The sequence below is a fragment of the Mustela putorius genome, unplaced genomic scaffold (genome assembly GCF_011764305.1).
Source record: "Mustela putorius furo isolate JIRA1106 unplaced genomic scaffold, ASM1176430v1.1 tig00000743_pilon_pilon_pilon, whole genome shotgun sequence".
Taxonomy (NCBI): Eukaryota; Metazoa; Chordata; class Mammalia; order Carnivora; family Mustelidae; genus Mustela; species Mustela putorius.
Window position 1 is genome coordinate 5,745,377 of NW_025421464.1, and position 19,577 is coordinate 5,764,953.

The 19,577-nt window shown below is 48.4% G+C and overlaps 1 protein-coding gene and 1 long non-coding RNA gene across 6 annotated transcripts in view; one reads left to right on the forward strand and one right to left on the reverse strand.

Moving 5' to 3' along the window:
- The window catches only part of DLGAP4 (DLG associated protein 4), a 136,483-nt gene that overhangs the window by 101,471 nt on the left and 15,435 nt on the right, over positions 1-19,577 (forward strand). For 3 of the 5 annotated variants that reach the window (XM_004746497.3, XM_004746499.2, XM_004746500.3), the window contains 3 exons: positions 4,582-4,943; positions 7,467-7,555; positions 8,132-8,544. In XM_004746497.3, coding sequence (XP_004746554.1) covers positions 4,582-4,943; positions 7,467-7,555; positions 8,132-8,544 — 864 coding nt within the window. Of the gene's footprint in view, positions 1-4,581; positions 4,944-7,140; positions 7,221-7,466; positions 7,556-8,131; positions 8,545-19,577 lie in introns of those variants that run through there. The other 2 variants (XM_004746498.3, XM_004746501.3) reach the window with 2 other exon arrangements.
- Positions 1-19,577, reverse strand: part of LOC101676675 — an 85,942-nt gene that overhangs the window by 11,553 nt on the left and 54,812 nt on the right. The gene's annotated exons all lie outside the window — the stretch shown is intronic.

Genomic DNA, 19,577 nt, shown 5'->3' on the forward strand with positions numbered 1-19,577 from the left:
CCACAACCCTGAGTGCTCCAGCTGACCTACAGAGAAAGGAGAGGAACACTGCCTGGGCCAGCAAGAGCTTGCAGTGGAGGGACTGGCCGAAGGACCTGCAAAGGCATCCGGAGAGGCCAAGTGCATGCGCAAAGGCTTGGGTGCATGCAGAGTGTGGTGTGTTTGGGAAAGCGTACATTTGCTTCTCTGAAGCTGGGAGGGCAGGAGATGAAGCTGCAGAGATGGGTGGTCAGTCGGGACCAGGCTTTGGAAAGGGCTCCCAATTGGGGAGGAGACAAAAAGCTTACACACTCCAGTGTTGGGAGTCTTCACTAAAGCTAAATCCTCTTGACTTGGGACAACTAAAGGGTTTTTATAGCAGGGCTGAGGTTCATTTTCTCATTCAACAGATATTATTGAGAGCTTTCTGGAAAGCTTGAGGTAGTACCCTGGGCCTGGGATATGACCTGCTGTGCCAAGACAGACAGAGTTCCCCCAACAGCCCCAAGCCTATAACCATCAACAAGTACATGCCTAAGTGATCGGATGACAAATGTGATAGGTGTCGTGATTGGGATACTGGCTGATCTGCGAGTAGAGGGCAGTCAGAGGAGACCTCTCTGAAGGAGGCACATTGGAAGCGGGAGGAGTGGGGACTTCCCAGGTAGAAGGAGCAGCGTGTGTAATAGCCCCACGGCGGGAAGATGGGCAGTGGGGGCAGGGAACACAGAATGGCCAGAGTGTCATGTGGGAAGGGTCAAGGGCAGTCGTGGGCCTGCTTTTCATCCCCTTGCCCTAGAGAAAGACAGTGCTCAGAGCTGAGGGACACCTGCCACCCAGAGAGCCCCCCAAGGCACTGAAATCCTCCGTTAGTCACACCACTTATCTGACTGTGACCTCTGCCCCAGGAGACATAGCAAATCCAAGAGAAGTTCACCTTTCCTCTTCTCGTATCTGGCCATGTGGCCTGGCCCCTTGCTAGTTCACTTTTCCTCTGAGGGTATGTCAGCAGGACTTTGGACCTAGACAACCCTGAGCGAGAGGCTGGAGGGTCAGTCCTCTGTCCAAGCTCCTGACTGTGGGCACCCCACCAGCCCCTGGCAGGGATGCCTCTTCCACACGCACATACTAATGACAGCACCACGCCACAGATGGGGACAAGGACCATGACAGGTCCCACAGCCTCAGCCAGGCTTAGAACGCAGTTCTTGCTCTGCTGGGCGCTGTTGGCCATTGGCTTCAGTGAGCTGCTCTTAAGGTCCAGCTCTTTCAGGAAAACTTCCCTGGGGTTGGTCAGAGAACCAGCCCAGCCTGTCCAACCAGTGACCCAGTGGCGGCTCACCACTGCCCACCCCCAACTCCAGGTCTAGCTCACTCTGTACCAGAAACTAGTAGGAGCCATGCCAGCCCGGGGCCTGAGCCTTACTTTTTATGATGTAGCCTGTATAATCCATCCCTGTGGCCACCAAGTTAGTGAACTCAGGCTTGTCTGGTTCCCTATTGCCTTCTGTCTTCTGGCTCCTTCCCACTAAAGCAATGACTCGCAAATGGTAGAATTTCAAGCAGTGGAGAGAAGGGATTCAGAGCAGGAACCCCCTACCCTTGAATGAAAATGAGTGGGAAAACGCTTTTGAGTTAGGAAGGGGCCGTGTGAATATGGTGTATTACATGGGTTAGATCCCTGCCCCGCCCACTGAACAGAGGAGGGTATTGGAGAGTCCAGAGTGGGCCAGGACTTCCATGAGTCATTGCCAGGGCCTAGAAGACAGGCCTCTGCCTTTAGGCTTTTCTCCCTCCAGCAGTGGGAGCTCAGCTTGGGCATGCCCCCCGCAGGCAGACACCTGCAGCCCCCTCCTAGCAGGGAGGGACCTAAAGCCAGAGCAGCAGAGTGAGGGAGGCTGTGCAGCTGAACAGATGGGGGGGTGCCACTTACTATCAGCAGCTCTAGGCAAGTTTGTGAACCTCACATGCCCCACCTGTAAAGTGGGCACAATCCCCACCTCAGCGTCACTGTGAGGTTTAAATTACAAAGCCATAAAGCTGCTGAGTACAGCTCAGTGAAGGACCCAGCTTGGGGCCTTGAGCCCGTGCCTATGGCCAGCTGCACACAGGAGTCCCTCTTCCCCGAGCAGGCCCTTCCCTTCTCCCGCAGGGCAGTATGTGGAAGGATCATGCTCCTGCTGGCCACAGCCCCGCCTCCTGCCTGCCCTGCTGCCTGTCTCCTTCTGCCCATGGGCTGCCCTTCTCAGGCTGGTAGGGAGAGACTCGGGGTGTCTGTCTGGAGGGATCCCTGAGGTTTTTGCAAGGCTTCAGCAGGACTGGGAAATTCTGAGCAGAGTGGGAACTGAGTGCTCCTAGCTCAGAGCTCCCAGAACCCTTTGTCACCTCCAGACCCAGGCATGAGGCCCAGCTCCTGGCTCCCAGGCTCTTCCACTGTGGCCCCTATTACTGTTCAAGGACTCATTTCACAGCCCATTCTCTGCTGAGGCTCCTAGTTTTCCTGGAGTCTGTATAGCGCCTGACCTAACACGTGTCTGCCAGATGAACCGACAGATAGAAGGGCTCTTTAAATTGAATTTTGTATTTTTAGATGATTGCCATTTACAGTGTTGTAAGAAATAGTACAGAGGATGCTATCTGCTCTTTTCCCAGTTTCCCTCGATGGTAAAGTCTTGCACAACTAACAGAACATCATAACCAGAGTATGGACATAGACACCAGCCGGCTGGTCTTACTCAGATTCCACCATTTTCCCGTTACTCACTTCGGGTCCAGTGCTGTGCGGGTTCGTGTGTCCGCCACCTGTCCCACTTCTTAGCACACGGAGGGTCCTTGTCACCCTTTTATAGCCACACTCCTCTCCCTCCCAGCCTGTGCATCACCCTCTCCCCTTCATCTCCCTGTCAACCACTGACCTGTTTCCCCTCTCTGTCATCAGGCCATTTCAAGAATGCTTTATAAATGAAGCAATTCGGTAGATACCTTTTTGGGATTGCTTTTTTCACTTGGCATAATTCACTTGCGATTCATCCAAGTTGGTGCCTGTACCAGTAGCTGGTTTCTTTTCATTGCTCAGTAGTATTCCACGTTCTGGATATGCCACAGTTAGTTACACCGGTCACTGAAGGGCATCCAGGGTGTTTCTAGTTTGGGGGCCAGGACAAGTAAAGCTGCCATGAACACTCATGAAGGAGTTCTTTGTGAATATGTTCCCATTTCTATGATAAAAAATGCCCAAGAGTACGGTTGCTGGGTGATGTGATGATTGCATATTTAGTTTTAAAGGAAACTGCCAAAGTGCCCCTCACTGGCTGCCAATAGAGCCTGTGACTCTTGATCTCCAGGTTATGTATTTGAGCCCATAAGTAACAGATTACTTAAAAATAAAATCTTTTAAAAAATAAATAAATAAACTGCCAAACCATTTTCCAGGGTGGCGGTACCATTTTGCATTCCCAACAGCAATGTATGAGTAATTCAGTTTACCCGCATCCTCACCAGCACTTTTTCACTGTTTTGTAATTTAGCCGTTCTGATTAGGGCTGTGTAGTGATTCTCCCAGTGGCGGACGGATTGTGCTGTGCCTTGCCAACACCCCCTGCGGCACCAGGCCTGGTTTTGTGGGTTTCTGCTGGGCCGTCAGCATCATGGTGATCAGTAGCCCCTTGAAGGCAGAGCTTAAAGTCACTCATCTGGCTCCCACTCCCAGCCCAGGTATAGGTTTGTTTTAGTCCTCCTGGAGGAAAGGGCATTTGAAGTTAAGTTGCTGAGAAAAGCTGTCGGATCTGACCCAGGTCTTCGAAGCAAGTAGGGAGTGACGTTTGAATAGCACCTTCTGTTCCAGACAAAAAGCTGAGCATTTAATGAAGCAGGGATGGGCCTTCAGCGTTCTGTGCCCCTGCTGTGGGCCAGCCCCAGACCAGGCTGGAATGAGATTCAGACCCCCAGCTCCCACCCTGGAGGTCCTGGTTCCCTGAAACCTGGTGGAGAATGGGGACTCGGACCAGCACTGGTGGAGTATTGAGGGAGCCGACTGGTGTGTGAGGTTTTCGCGTTACTGGGCGGAAGAGGGGGAAGGGATAGCAAGATGGGAGGATAGGGTTAACTGGGCCTTAAAAGAGGTGTTGCTCTTCGACCAGACAGGGAGGGGGTATCCAAACAGAGGGAAGGTAGAAGAGGAAAAGTCCAGGGGCAGCAGTAGGTCTCTCAGTGAGCTTGAGGAAGCAAGGTTAACATTCCTTAGCATTCCTGTCCTCTACTCTGCAATCACTGCCTCCCCTGGCACTGGATCAGGCTCTGTCACAGCCTGTGGCACCACGAACTTTATCATCTAGCCCAGGCCCCAACTGGAAAATAACCTCTGTATGGGACTATGAGGTGGAGGATGTCTTTGGCCCATGCTGGCATCCCCAGCTAGACGTGGCCTTGGCCTAGCAGGAGGGTGGGCAGGGCCTGTGTCTGTCTTGGTCATTGCTATGTCAGACCCCAATTCTCCTGCTCCAGAAATCCTTCTTAAGGCCAGTCAAGTGGGGCCTCAAACTTGAAAGAGATTCAGGAGGGTTGGGATCTTACCTTCTCCCTACCCTCCTCTCCCGTCTGCAGGTTCATCATGCCTAGTGGCGTATAAGAAGACCCCACCACCGGTCCCTCCACGCACCACGTCAAAGCCCTTCATCTCTGTCACGGTCCAGAGCAGTACTGAGTCTGCCCAGGACACCTACCTGGACAGCCAGGACCACAAGAGTGAGGTGACAAGCCAGTCGGGCCTGAGCAACTCGTCGGACAGCCTGGACAGCAGTACCCGACCGCCTAGTGTGACGCGGGGCGGAGTCACCCCAGCCTCGGAGGCCCCTGAGCCACCCCCAAAACATGCAGCTCTGAAGAGTGAACAAGGGACGCTGACCAGCTCCGAATCCCACCCTGAGGCCATCCCCAAAAGGAAACTGTCATCTATAGGAATACAAGTAGGGGTCCCTTTCGCACTCTTGTGTCCTCAGCCCACTCTGTGCACCTGCCTGTGTGTAATTACATCTGGTGGAGGCCTGCTAGGTCTCCGGGGCAAAGTGGTTTGTCTGTATTTTCGGGGGCTTGGCCCCACGTGGCCGGCCAAACCAGATTCCACCCACAGCCACATAGTTCTAACATTTGCCCACTCCCGTTGCGGTCTGCAGCTGTGGGCCTGTGGCCCTGCTCCTCTGATGCGCTGCCCCAGTGAATGTAGTTACACCCAGCCAGCCATCTCCTGTCCACTGTTCACTTGTCCACTGTCTGTCTGTCCACTCCACCCTTTGCCCTGTCAGCCAACGCGTGGGAGGTGGGACTGGCCTAACAGTTCTCTAATCCAAGGTCAGCTCGGGTGCGGAGGCCACAGCCCCGCTTGGCGGCGGGAGCAGCATGGAGCGTAGACGCCGATGGGCCTGGGGCCCAGGACCCAGAGCCCTTGAGCCATGGGGGTTGCTTGAGGGGAACATTACCCAGAGCCCTCTCGGGCCCTGGGGACAGGTAGGTGGCTCGAGGCACCAGGCCCATGTCAAATTGAGAAGTGTGATGCTGGTCCTGATGCCTCCCTCCATGGGAAGGGTATCCAGGCAGATATTTCCCCAGGACCAAGTGGCCAAAGCCAGCAGAACCTCCTGGAAGCCAAACTCACTGTATACCCACAACCGTGGCCCACAGCGGGGCAGGGCACACCAGCTTCCCCTCCACTGCTTCACTGCACCTTCTGCATGCACCAGACAGCAGTACTCTGTCTTCTGGCAGCCGAGCTGGGGCACCTGGAGCCCTGCTCTGGCCGGATCTGACTAAAGTGGACCACACTCCGGGCAGGGAGGGAGGGAGGACAGCTACAGGGAGTCTTGAGCTTGGGGAAGGCGGACCCCTCAGGGAGGTCAGGTTCGTGTGCGTTGTGGCTTGGGGCTGCAAGGGCTCCCCTGAGCAACCAGATACGGCCAAGTGGATGGCAGAGCGCTAAAATGCCCGAGGAACTTGAGACACGGAGGAGACCAAATGGCTCTGACCAGAGAAGGCTCACTAGCCACTTTCTTGTACTGTCCTGAATTATTTTCCCCCTAAGAGGTAACTCAGGGCTTTAGTTTCCCCACAAATACAGGAACAGAGTTGTCCAGGAGATTAATGGTTTCTGGGATCCTTCATAAGGAGTCCAGTCCCTGCCCTGTGCAACTGCTCCAAGGGGCATTCTTAGGGACATCAGAGTAGCCTAGTCTCTTGGGTCTTGTCACCCAGGGTCGTTGTTTGGGCAGCCCCACCCTCTCCTTGGCCAAACCAGAGGCTCCTGTCTTCCGAAGGTCTGAGTTAGGTTCACCGTTGATTCCTTTCATCTAGAAAGTTACATGGGGTTAAGGATCCTAGCTCTTGGATCCATCCAAGGCTTCTCCTCCCTAGGATTAATCCCCTCCCCAGGCCAAACTCTTGTCACAGATCTTTGAGATCCATGACGGTGCACTTCCCACGGACTCTTACTGTAGGAGGAATGCAACCGCATCCCCATGGCGAGGAGCCTGGTGCCTGGCCCTTGCCCCAAAAAGCCTTGTGGCCCCTGCCTTATCTGTGAAGACAAGGGACTGAGAGTCCCCAGTTTCCAAGGATACCCTGACAACCCTCATCCCACCCCTTAAGCCCTAGGTCAGGTTTGGGTTCTCCCTCATTCATGAGCAGTGACGGAAAGGCTGGCCTGCCTGCTTCATGGCCATGCAAATTGGTCCCAGAGAAGAAAGGCAGACTTGGGGCGTGACTGCTGCCGGGTTTCCTTCCACTTTAACAGGAGTGTAGAAAAAGTGCTAGCTAGCTTTTGCACTTGGCCCTGGCCCTGGTCCTGCCTACTGTTCCCCAGGCCCACCCACTGCTGAAAGTAACCTCAGCCATCCGGGCCCAGGGATGGCATCCCAGAGTGTCCTGGAACCTCACCGGCTATCACCTTGGGGTAGCTTCCAAATCCAGAACCGCTGTCCAAGGTCTGTCCCTGATACAGGCGCCTCCAGCCTGCCCTTCAGCTGCAGGGTTGGGGGGAGCGATCTTTGCCTCGAGACAGCCCCCAGCTTTGACTACACCAGATAACGGCTGTGGCTTTGTGTGTGTGTGTGTGTGTTTTCTTTCTCTCTCGTCGTCCTTCTTTTTTTTTTCTTCTCTCTGATGCGTGTAAAGGAGAGGACTAGAAGGAACGGTTCCCACCTCTCGGAGGACAACGGACCCAAAGCAATCGATGTGATGGCACCCTCCTCAGAGTAGGGAAAGCCAGTCATCTCCACCCCATCCCACCTCCCGCCCACCTGCCCGCCCGCCTCCGCGCGAATGAGCAGTGCCCGGCTTCACTGGGTCCGGCCTCGGGCCCGCGTGCAGTGTCCGCATGCCTCGTGCCTGTCTGTCCTTCTGCGTCGTCCCACTAATGTGAATTTCAGCAGCAAGTGTGGTGTTTGTTTTTTATTTTTGTCTTTGTCTCCGTGCCGTTGCTGTCGTTGTCCTTCAATAAGGTTGACTGCATTCAGCCAGTGCCAAAAGAGGAGCCCAGTCCCGCTACCAAATTCCAGTCCATCGGGGTTCAGGTAGAGGACGACTGGCGGTAAGTCGCACAGAGGTGGTGGCTGCTTCTCCCCCTCCTCTCCCTCCCTCTGCTCTCATCTCTCCTGCGCCTTCTCCTCCTGCTCTCCCTAACCCACTTCTCCTTGCTGGATTTCTAATAACCAAGCTGGGTTTGGGGTTCGGGCAGTGGCCCAGGCATGGGAAGCTGGGCAGGCAGGCGGGCGGGCCAGTAATGAGCGCTTGCTCTGCGAGATTAATCAGCCCACGGGCGGGGGGGACGGCGAGGCCAGCAGAGACATGGCCCAGCACCCCAATGTTGGTGGTCTTCCTGGCCCCACTGCAGTAAACAGGCAACCTTATGACCTTGTCCGTGTGTGTGTGTGTGTGTGTGTGTGTGTGCGCGTGTGCGCACGCGCGTGTGCGCGGACGGGTGGGGCGAGGGCTGAGCAGAGAATGAGACGGGGGCTGTGGGACCCGCTTCAGGCGCATGGTGAGCAGACGATGCATCCGTTTCTCTGTCTCCCGTGTGTCCGGGTCGGGGTGGCCTCTGGTCTCTGGCCCTCCTGGTGACTCTCACCTCTTCCTGTCCCCACCCCCACTTCACCCCACCCCCCAGAAGCAGCGCCCCCTCTCACAGCATGTCCTCCCGACGGGACACTGACTCAGACACCCAGGATGCCAACGACTCAAGCTGTAAGTCATCTGAGAGGAGCCTCCCGGACTGTACCCCACACCCCAACTCCATCAGCATTGATGCCGGGCCTCGGCAGGCCCCCAAGATTGCCCAGATCAAGCGCAACCTCTCCTATGGAGACAACAGCGACCCTGCCCTAGAGGCGTCCTCGCTGCCCCCACCCGACCCCTGGCTTGAGACCTCCTCCAGCTCCCCGGCAGAGCCAGCGCAGCCAGGAGCCTGCCGCCGGGACGGCTACTGGTTCTTGAAGCTACTTCAGGCAGAAACAGAGCGGCTGGAGGGCTGGTGCTGCCAGATGGACAAGGAGACCAAAGAGAACAACCTCTCTGAAGAAGGTGAGTGCTGCAGGGACGGCCCCTGGGCTGGAGCGAAGGGGGCCTGGCTAATGGCCCCGGTTCCCTTCTCAGAATGGAGGCAAGGCCTAGAGAACGCACTGAGAGCCTTTCCACAGGAACCCGGTGGCCTGTCGGCCGGCCTCAACCCTCCCCGTCCACAGCCACAGGTCTCGGCAGCTGTGCGTTCTGGTATTCGCTTTGCTACTGCGGCTTTTGTCTTTTAAATGGGATTGCCTTGTGTTTCCTCTCAAATTTATCATCAACATGTAGATTTCCTGCTCTGAGAGAGGAGCAGTTAGCTCTGTCACATCTGCCTCCATGTCGGACACCACCATTTGGGGTTAAATAACCACCAGTAGTTCTGGGCACTGTGAGGATGGAAATACCGATCACTGCAGAGCCTGATACCATCCGATGATGTTATTTCCTTTCCCACATTTTATCTTTCCTAAAATGAATGACTGCCTCATCTTTTTTACACTTCATTTTCTAAGCTCTAATTTGTTACTTTCTGACACATCCCACCACATCTGCCAGCCTACATCTGTGTTATTTCCCAGATACGCGCACACATCAGATAACCTCATGATTTCATCTTTTTCCCGGTGCCCTCTAGTTCTCTGTTCTCATCTGGCCAGTTCACTCTCTGGGCCTTTTGCCTAGTTGCTGTCTAGAGACTTCCCTTTTTATCACCTGGGCCTGCCCTTGGCCACTGTCCCATGGTGGACACCCCACTTTCCAGACCACATGACCTTCTGCTTTCTTGGCTATAGTCCGTCATTTTGCTGCCACACACCTTCAATTCGAGATAAATTTTTGGAAACTGCGTATCTTTATTTAGACCTCACATGGTTGGGCTGGGTGTAAAGCTGAAAATAATAAATTATGTATATAAATGTGTAGGTTTATAGGGGTGTGTGTGTATGTGTGTGTGTGTGTGTAAATAACCTATAAATATATATACCTCTTAACACATTATATATATGTGTGTGTGCACACATGTACATACATACACACACACACCTATAAGCATAAAGTTGAAAATCATTTTCCCTCAGAATCTTTAAGGCTATATTGTGTTTAGCTTCTGTTACTTGTACTAAAGAGTTTGATGCATTCTGCTTCTCAGGCCTTTGTGTGTCTTTTATCGATGGAAGCTGTTAGGCTCTTCACTTGACCTCTTTTGTGAAATTCCTCAGTGCCATGCCGAGGACTGGGGCTTTGTTCATGTGCCAGCAACGGATAGGCCCCTCCTAGGTGGAGACACAGGTCTTTTGTTTCTGAGAAATAGTCTTGCATTAACCTTTGGGTGGTTTTTGTTTTGTTTTTTGTTTTTACAATTTACTTTGAGAGAGAGCCCAAGCAGGGGGATCGGCAGAGTGAGCGGGAGAAGCAGACTCCTCACTGAGCAGGGAGCCCAACATGGCAGCCCGTCCCGGAACCCTGGGATCATGACCTGAGCTAAAGGCAGATGCTTAACCGACTGAGCCACTCAGGTGCCCCACCTTGCATTTACTCTTAAAAATAATTTCCTCACTTGAATTGTTCTCTCTCTCCAAAATTCCCATCACTCAGACGTGGGACCTGTCAGGTGGAGCCTCAGCCTCTGATCTTTTCTTCCTCATATCTATCTTTCAGTTGTCTCTTTCTGGAAGGCTTTCTTTCTCTTTACTTTTTGTCATGCTGTAACAACTTTATTGATCTGTGATTCACATGTCATGAAATTCACCCTTTTAAAGTTCAGTGGCAGTTAGTACACTCACAGTGTTTTAAAACCGTCACTACTAATTTCATTATCATTGCTCCAAAAAGAAACCCTGTAACTATTAGTAGTCCCTCCTCATTGGCTCCTCCTCCTTAGCTCTTAGCAACCACGGATTATGTCTCAGGGGATCTGCTGTTCTGGATACTTATACAAATGGAATCCTACAATATGTGGTCTTTTGTGTCTGCTTTTTTTTTTTTTTTTTTTAAGATTTTATTTATTTATTCAACAGAGATCACAAGTAGGCAGAGAGGCAGGCAGAGAGAGAGAGAGAGAGAGAGAGAGGAGGAAGCAGGCTCCCTGCTAAGCAGAGAGCCCGATGTGAGGCTCGATCCCAGGACTCTGGGATCATGAACTGAGCCGAAGGCAGAGGCTTTAAACCACTGAGCCACCCAGGTGCCCCTGTGTCTGCTTCTTTCATTTTGCATGAGGTTCTCAAGGTTCATCCAGGTTGTAGCATCTGTCAGCACTTCCTTATTGCTGAACACTCCTGCACTTTGAGTAGACTTCATTTTATCCATTCATCTGGTGACGGACGTTGGTTTGTTTCCATTTTCAGGCTAGTGTCCAGAACACTGCTGTGAACACGTGTGTGTTTATGTGAATGTGTGTTCATTTCTTTTGGACACGTGCCTAGGAGTAGAATGGCTGCATCACAGGGTAACTCTACGTTCAGCGCTGTGAGGAACGTGCCAAACTACTGCCCACAGTGGCTGCACCATATAACGTTCTCAAGAGTAGAATGTGAGGATGCTCATTCCTCCACATCCTCCCCAACACTTGGAATTATTGGTCTTTTTGAATCTAGCCATCCTAGTGGGTGTGAAATAGTATCTCCTTGTGGGTTTTTTTTTTTTTAAGATTTTATTTATTTATTTGACAGAGAGAGAGATCACAAGTAGGCAGAGAGGCAAACAGAGAAAGAGAGAGGAGGAAGCAGGCTCCCTACTGAGCAGAGAGCCCGATGTGGGACTCGACCCCAGGACCCTGAGATCATGACCTGAGCCGAAGGCAGCGGCTTAATCCACTGAGCCACCCAGGCACCCCTCTCCTTGTGGTTTTAATTTGTATATCCATGGCAGCTAATAATGTTGAGCATCTTTGCATATACCTGTCGGCTATTTTTATATTTTTGTTGGAGAAATCTTTGGAGATTGGGAGGTTTATCTCTAAACCCTGTCCATCAGGTGCTTCCTATGGCCATCTCTGTAAGAGGTCATTCTTCCTCTGTTCCTTCTTCGAGGTATTCTTTTTTTTTTTTAAACATGGGTGAAGCCAACTCTTGTTCTTTTCTTTTTTTTTCCAAAAATTTTATTTATGTAACAGAGAGAGAGGGAGAGAGCACAAGCACATGGAGTAGCAGGCAGAGGGAGAGGGAGAACCAGGTTTTCCCACAGAGCAGGAAGCCCAATGCCAGGCTCAATCCCAGGACCCTGGGATCATGACCTGAGCGGAAGGTAGACACTCAACGATCTGAGCCACCCTGGCACCCCGTGGCTGTTTGTTAATTGGGTTGTCTTTTTGTTGTTGAGTTGCAAGAGTTCTTTAGATGTTGTGAATAGTGGCACCTGTGTACATGGTAGTTTTTAATTCTGATGTAGTCCTATTTTTCTTTCACTGCTGTGCTTTTACTTATTTTTAAAGTTATGAATTAATTAATTTTATTAATTTAATAAAAGTTAAAATAAGGGGAGGGCGCCTGGGTGGCTCAGTCAGTTGGGCATCTGCCTTCCCCTCAGGTCATGATCCCAGGATCCTGGGATTGAGTCCCTCATCGGGCTCCTTGCTTGGTGGGGAGCCTGCTTCTCCCTCTGGCTGCCGCTTCCCCTGCTTGTGCTCTCTTTGTCAAATAAATGAGTAAATTATTTAAAAAACCTAAAATTTGGATAAAACATCAAGGCACTGAGAAACTAGCAGCTCTATGTGGGCAGGGTTTGTTGAAAGGTAGGCTTCTGTGGATACTTCAGAAAACTGATTTTAAATAATATATAGTAGAAATTATATCAGAATAACAAAGGAAACCAATTACATTAATAGAGAGTTATCAAAATGTATACTTTTTTAACACACTAAATGACATGTGGCCCCTGGGTGGCTCAGTGGGTTAGCCTCTGCTTTTGGCTCAGGTCATGATCTCGGTCCTAGGATCGAGCCCCACATAGGGTGCTCTGCTCAGCAGGGAGCCTGCTTCCCCCTCTCTCTGCCTGCTTATGATCTCTCTGTCAAATAAATAATTTTTTTAAGAGTTTATTTATTTATTTGACAGACAGAGGTCACAAGTAGGCAAAGAAGCAGGCAGAGAGAGGAGGAAGCAGGCTCCCCGCTGAGCAGAGAGCCCGATGCGGGGCTCCATCCCAGGACCCTGGGATCACGACCTGAGCCAGAAGCAGAGGCTTTAACCTACTGAGCCATCCAGGCACCCCGGTAATTCTATTTTTAGTTTTTTGAGGAAGCACCACAGTGTTTCTCACAGTCACTGTATCATTTTACACTCCCACCAGCAGTGCTCAAGGGTTCCAATTTCTCTACGTCCTTTCCCATACTTGTTTCCCATTTCTTTCAGAGCAGCCATCCTCACGGGTGTGAGGTGGTATCTTATTATAGTTTTGACTCACATTTCCCTAAGGATTAGTGATTTTGAGCATGGCTTCATATGTTTGTTGGCCATTCATAGGTCTTCTTTTGAGAAATATCTATGGAAGTCCTTTGCCCATTCTGAAGTCAGGTTGTTTGCTTTTTTTGTTCCGGAGTTTTAAGAAATCTCTCTATAGTGTAAATATTAATTCCTTATCCAGATACATGATCTGCAAATATTTTCTCCCACTTTGTGGATTATGTTTTTACTATGTAGAGGACTTTTATGCTGCACAAAATTTTAAATTTTCATGAATTCGTTTTTTTGTTACCTATGCCTTTCATGTCAAAACCAAGAAATCATTACAAATCCAGTGTCCTGAAGCTTTTGTGCTCTTTTTTCTTCTCAGAGCTTTACTGTTGTAAAAGGTATTACATTTAGGTTCTTGATCCATTTTGAGTTCATCTTTGTATATGGCATTAGGTGGGTCTGACTTTTGCACGTGGGTGTCCAGCTTGCCCAGCACTGTCTGTTGGAAGGAGCGTCCTTCCCCATCTGTCTTGGTACCCTTGTCAAAACTCGTTTCCCCATATATGCAAGGGTTTACTTCAGGGCGGTCTGTTTTATTCCATTGATCTATATAGGTCAGTCTATATGCCAACACCACACTGTTTTGATTTCTGTGGCTTTGTAGGAGGTTTTGAAGTCACGAAGTTTGAGTCCTCCCATTTTGTTCTTTTTCAAGATTGTTTTGCATATTTGGGGTCCCCTGAGATTGCATAGGACTTTTAGGATGCGTTTTCCTATTTCTGCAAAAATACACTGTTGGGATTTTTGAAAGGGACTATGGCTTTGGGTAGTATTGACATTTAACAATATTAAGGCATGATGAACAGGGGATTGGCTTCTGTTTATTGTGTGTTTTATAGTTTCCTTTGTACAAGCCTTTCACCTCCTTGGTTACATACTTCTTAAATATTTTATACTATTTGATGCTAATGTAAATGGAACTGTCTTATAATTTCCTTTTCAGCTTATCTGTTGTTACCATATAGAAAAGCAACTCATTTTTATTAGCTTTGCATCCTGCTGCTTTGCTGAATTCACTTAATAATTCTGTGTGTGTGCATGCATGTGTCATCTCTGGAGTTTCCTACACAGAATATCATATCTGCAAACAGATAATTTTACTTCTCCCATTCCAATTTGGATGTCTTGTCTTTTCCTTGCCTAACTGCTCTGGCTAGAACTTTAGTACTGCTGAATACAAGTGGTAATAGTGGGTATCCTTGCCTTATCTCTGGTCTTAGAGGAAACACTTTCAGACTTTGATCGTTGAGTATGAAGCTCACTGTGGCTTTTTAATAGATGGCTTCTATTACGTTGAGGTAGTTTCCTTTTGTTCCTAGCTTGTTAAGTGTTTTTCTCATGAAAGGGTGTTGGATTTTGTCAAGTGCTTTTTCTGTATGAATTGAGATGATCGTGTGGTTGTTTTCCTTCATTCTGTTTATGTGGCATCTTAGTATATTAATTGATTTTCATGTTGAATCATCCTTCCGTTCCAGGCAGAAGTCCCACTTGATCATGGTATGTAACCCTTTTAATGTGCCACAGAGTTGTATTTGCTAGTATTTCCTTGAGGATTTTGGTATCGACATTCATAGGGATGTTGGTCTGTAACTTTCTTTTCTTGTAGTGTTTTTGTCTGGCTTCGGTTTCAGAGTAATGGGGCTTCACAGAATGAGTTAGGAAGTGTTTCTTCAATGTTTGGAAAAGTTTGAGGATTAGTAATTCTTTAAATCTTTGGTAAGATTCACCAATGAAGGGTTTTTCTTTATTGGGAGATTTTGAAGACTGATTCAGTCTCCTTATTAGATAAAAGTCTATTCCGATTTTCTATTTTTTCATGATTTAGTCTTGGCAGGTTTTGTCTTTCTAGGAATTTGTCCTTTTCATCCAGACTATCCAATTTATTGATGTGTAACTGTTTTAGTGTTCTTACAGTCGTTTTATTCCTATAGAATTGGTAATAATACCTCCACTTCCACTTCTGATTTAGTGTTTGACTTCTTTTTCTCTGTTGAGCTAAAGTTTGTCAGTTCTGCCGATCTTTTTGTTTCATTAATTTTTCTCTATTGTTTTTCTATTCTCTGTCTCTGCTCTAATCCTGTTTCCTTCTTCCTGCTGTCTTTGGGTTTTTTGTTCTTCTTTCTAGCTCCTTAAGTTGTAAAGTTAGATTGTTATTAAATTTGAGATCTTTCCTTAAGTTTTTAATGTGTCTATGGCCATAAATTTCCCTCTTAGCACTTGTTATATTTCCTAAGTTTGGATATGTTTTATTTTCATTCATCTCTCGGTATTTCCTAATTCCCCCTCTATTTCTTCTTTGATCCATTGGTTGTTTAAAAGTATATTCTCGGGTACCTGGGTGGCTCAGTGGGTTAGCCTCTGCCTTAGGCTCAGGTCATGATCTCAGGGTCCTGGGATGGAGCCCTGCCATCGGGCTCTCTGCTCAGCAGGGAGCCTGCTTCTCCCCCCCCCCCACCCCCCGCCTGCCTTTCTGCCTACTTGTGACCTCTCTCTCTCTCTGTCAAATAAATAAATAAAATCTTAAAAAAAAAAAAAAAGTATATTCTCTCTTTTTCTCCCTTTCCCTCTCTTAGAAAAGGGAGGGGTTCCCAGGGTGGCCCAGTTAAGCGTCCAACTCTTGATTTTTGGCTCAGGTCATGATCTCAAGGTTGTGAGATCAAGCCCTACCTTAGGCTCTGTACTGGGCACGGAGCCTGCTTAGTGTTGCTTCTCTCTCCCTCTCTCCCTACCCCGTCTCCCTCCGCTCCCTGTGTCCCCCACCCAAACAAATAAGTATATTGTTTAATTACACAATTTTGTGAGTTTTCCAGTTTTCCTTTTGTTAAATTGATTTCTAACTTCATCCTGCTATGTTCAGAGAAGATACTGTGTATGATTTATATCTTTTTAAAAATCTGTTGAGACTTAACTTGTGGGTGCACCACTGGCTCAGTCAGTGGAGCATTGACTCTTGATCTTAAGGTCGTGAGTTCAGGCCCCATGTTGGGCCTAGAGTTTGATTTTGAAAAAACTTGGTTTGGCGGTGGGGTACTTAATGTATATTCTCTTGTTGGGTAGGGTGCTCTGTATTAAGTCTGATAGATCGAGGCTTACTGTGTTGTGTAAATGCTCTATTTCCTTACTTATCTTCTGTCTTGTACTATTATTGTGAGTGGGACATTGAAGTCTCCAACTATTACTGTAGAACTGTCAGTTTCTCCCTTCTCTTCTGTTGGTTTTTGCTTTCATGTATTTTGGTGGGCATTAGGTGTGCGCCTGGGGGCTCAGGTCATGATCCCAAGGTCCTGGAATTGAGTCCCAAGTCGGGCTCCTTGCTCAGTGGGGAGGATGCTACTCCCTCTGGCTCTGCCTGTCCTGCCCCTCACCCTGCTTGTCCACTATCTCTCTGTGTCTCAAGTAAATAAAATGTTTTTTAAAAAGTTGTTACATTGGGGCGCCTGGGTGGCTCAGTGGGTTAAAGCCTCTGCCTTCAGCTCATGTCATGATCCCAGGGTCCTAGGATAGAGCCCCGCATCGAGCTCTCTGCTTGGTAGGGAGCCTGCTTCCCTTCCTCTTTCTCTGTGTGTGCCTCTCTGCCTACTTGCGATCTCTGTCTATCAAATAAATAATATCTTAAAAAGTTGTAAATCTTTTTGATGTACTGAATGTACCTGATTTGATTCTTTTTTTATTTTTTTAAAGATTTTATTTATTTATTTGACAGAAAGGCAGAGATAGAAAGAACACAGCAGGGGGGGTGGGAAAGGGAGAAACAGGCTTCCTGCTGACATGGGGCTCTATCCCAAGATGCTGGGATCATGACCTGAGCTAAAGGCAGAAGCTTAACAACCGAGCCACCCAGGCACCCACACCTTTGATTCCTTTTTTTTTTTTTTTAATGGAGAAATAGCATATGTTTTTACACTTAATGCAACTTTTTAAAATTAACATATGATGTATTATTTGCCCCAGGGGTACAGGTCTGTGAATCATCAGGCTAACACATTTCACAGCACTCATGATATCACATACCCTCCCCAATGTCCATAACCCCACCACCCTATCCCTACACCCCCACTCCCCAGCAACCCTCAGTTTGTTTCATGAGATTAAGAGTCTCTTGTGGTTTGTCTCCCTCCTGATCCCATCTTGTTTCATGTTTTCCCTCCCTAACCCCTACGACACCCCGCCCTGCCTCTCAAATTCCTCATTTCGGAGAGATCATATGATAATTGTCTATCTCTGATTGACTTATTTTGTTCAGCATAATACCCTCTAGTTCCATCCACACCGTTGCAAATGGCAAGATTTCATTTCTTCTTATGGCTGCATAGTACCCCATTGTATATCTATACCACATCTTCTTTTTCCATTCATCTGCTGATGGACATCCAGGTTCTTTCCATGGTTTAGCTGTTGTGGACATTGCTGCTATAAACATTCAGGTGCATGTGCCCCTTCGGATCACTACATTTGTATCTTTAGGGTAAATACCTAGTAATGCAATTGCTGGTTTGCAGGGTAGCTCTATTTTCAACTTTTTGAGGAACCTCCATACTCTTTTCCAGAGTGGCCGCACCAACCTGCATTCCCACCAACAGTGTAGAGGGTTCCCCTTCACGCCTTTGATTCTTAAGAACACCTTCTGTGTCCAAATGACATAGGGATTTTTTTCATGGTTTCAAAATTTGGTTGGGGTGTTTTTTTCCATTTTTTCATATTTAGGTATTTAATTCATCTGCAGTTCATGTCATGCATTCTACAATCTTATTTTGTTGTTTTTTGGTTTTGTTTTTGTTTTTTTCATTTGGAAAGCCAGTTGTCGGGGCAGCTGGGTGGCTCAGTCTGCCTTCGGCTCAGGTCATGGTCCCAGGGTCCTGGGATCAAGGCCCACATGGGGCTCCTTGCTCAGCAGGAAGCCTGATTCTCCCTCTCCCCCTGCTTGTGTTCCCTCTCTTGCTGTCTCTCTCTCTCAAATAAAAAAAGAAAATCTTAAAAAAAGAAAGAAAGAAAGAAAGCCAGTTGTCACAACGTCGGTTATTGACGTCACTACTTTCCTCACTGATTAGTGATACTGGTCAGACAGAACCGCTGCCAAATTTTACATACACAGGGGTGTGTTTCTAGGCTCTATTCTGTTCTGCTGCTGTTTTGTCTACTTCTACATTAAAATAGCTATTAACTGCCATAGCTTTTTAATATTCCTTGGTATCTGGTAGGGTGAATCTCTCTTCCTTATTGTGTTCAGAAATAAAAAGTTCACATATATCTTCATTTGTCCAATACTAATTCTGGAATTAGTATAGCAAATTCCTTGGAAAAATTTGCTGGAGCATTGCCTGGAAAGAGAATTTATAGATTAATTTGGGAATACTTGATACCTATAAAATACTGAGTCTTCTTAGCTATGAATAAAGCTTTTGTCTCTGTTTATCCAGCTCTCCCTTTTATATCCTTCTCTTCAGGTGTGACGAATTGCTCCATGATGGTTTGACATATTTTTATTAGGCTTATTTTTTGGTACTATCTAGATTTTTTTAATAGTAAAATCACTCAGTTTTCTATTCTGCATATTCTGATGAGTTATTTTGAGATTTGTACATAGAACTCATGTGCAGCAACTTTGTATAACTCTGTTCTCTTTGATGCATCTCTTATGATACATTATAAATAATATTTGCTACAATGACAATTTTGCATCAGATTTCAGTCTCTTGGCTAACTGCTAGAGCATCATGACCCCGTGGAACTGTAGGAAGAAAGTAGCACCATGCCCCTCCCCTGGTCCCGACCTTCCCTCATTCTGTGAATATTTACTGGCGCTTTTTCTGGCTTCTGGTGAGAAGGCAGTGAACAAAACCAAGCCCCTGCCCTCATGCGGCCTACATTCTCACGAGGAGAGACAGAAAATAACCAGATAAGCAAACAGCATGGACGATGTTTACATGTGTGACAGAGAAAACAGCACAGGAAGCAGGACGGTGAGGGATGGGAGCAGTGCGGCCGTCCCACACACGGTGGGGTGGGAATCGGCAGCAGCAGTCCTGGAGATCGGAGGGCAGAGGCAGTGGCCAGGACGGAGAGCTCCGGGGGTGGGCACGTGCCCGAGGGGCTGCAGGCCCAGGGAGCGGCCAGCGCGGCTGCAGCAGCAGGTGGGACGTGGGAGATGGGGTTGGGCGGCGGTGCCCCACACCACAGAGGGCCTCAGAGGTGGCATGAAAGGCTTGGCTTTGCTCTCTGAGGAGAACTCACTGGAGAGTTTTGAGTGCTGCAGCTTGACATTCTTTTTTAAAAAGGATGAATCTGGCTTCTCTGTTCAAAAGAAGTACGGGGCACAAGTAGAAAGTGGGGAAATGAGGAAGATGTCACCACAGTCTGGGTAAGACAAGACAGTGGTGGCCACGGAGCGCTTCTGAGACAGGACGCAGTTCTGGATACATCTGGAAGGCAGAGCTAGATTTCCTGACAGACTGAGTATGAAACAGTAAAAGGAGTCAAAACTGGCAAAGCCCCAGGCTTTAAGATTCTACAGGTAGTCCTCAGAGTACATGTTAAGGTCAGAAATGAGATGGCAGGGGACATCTGGGTGGCTCGAGTCCTGGGATCGAGCCCCGTATCGGGCTC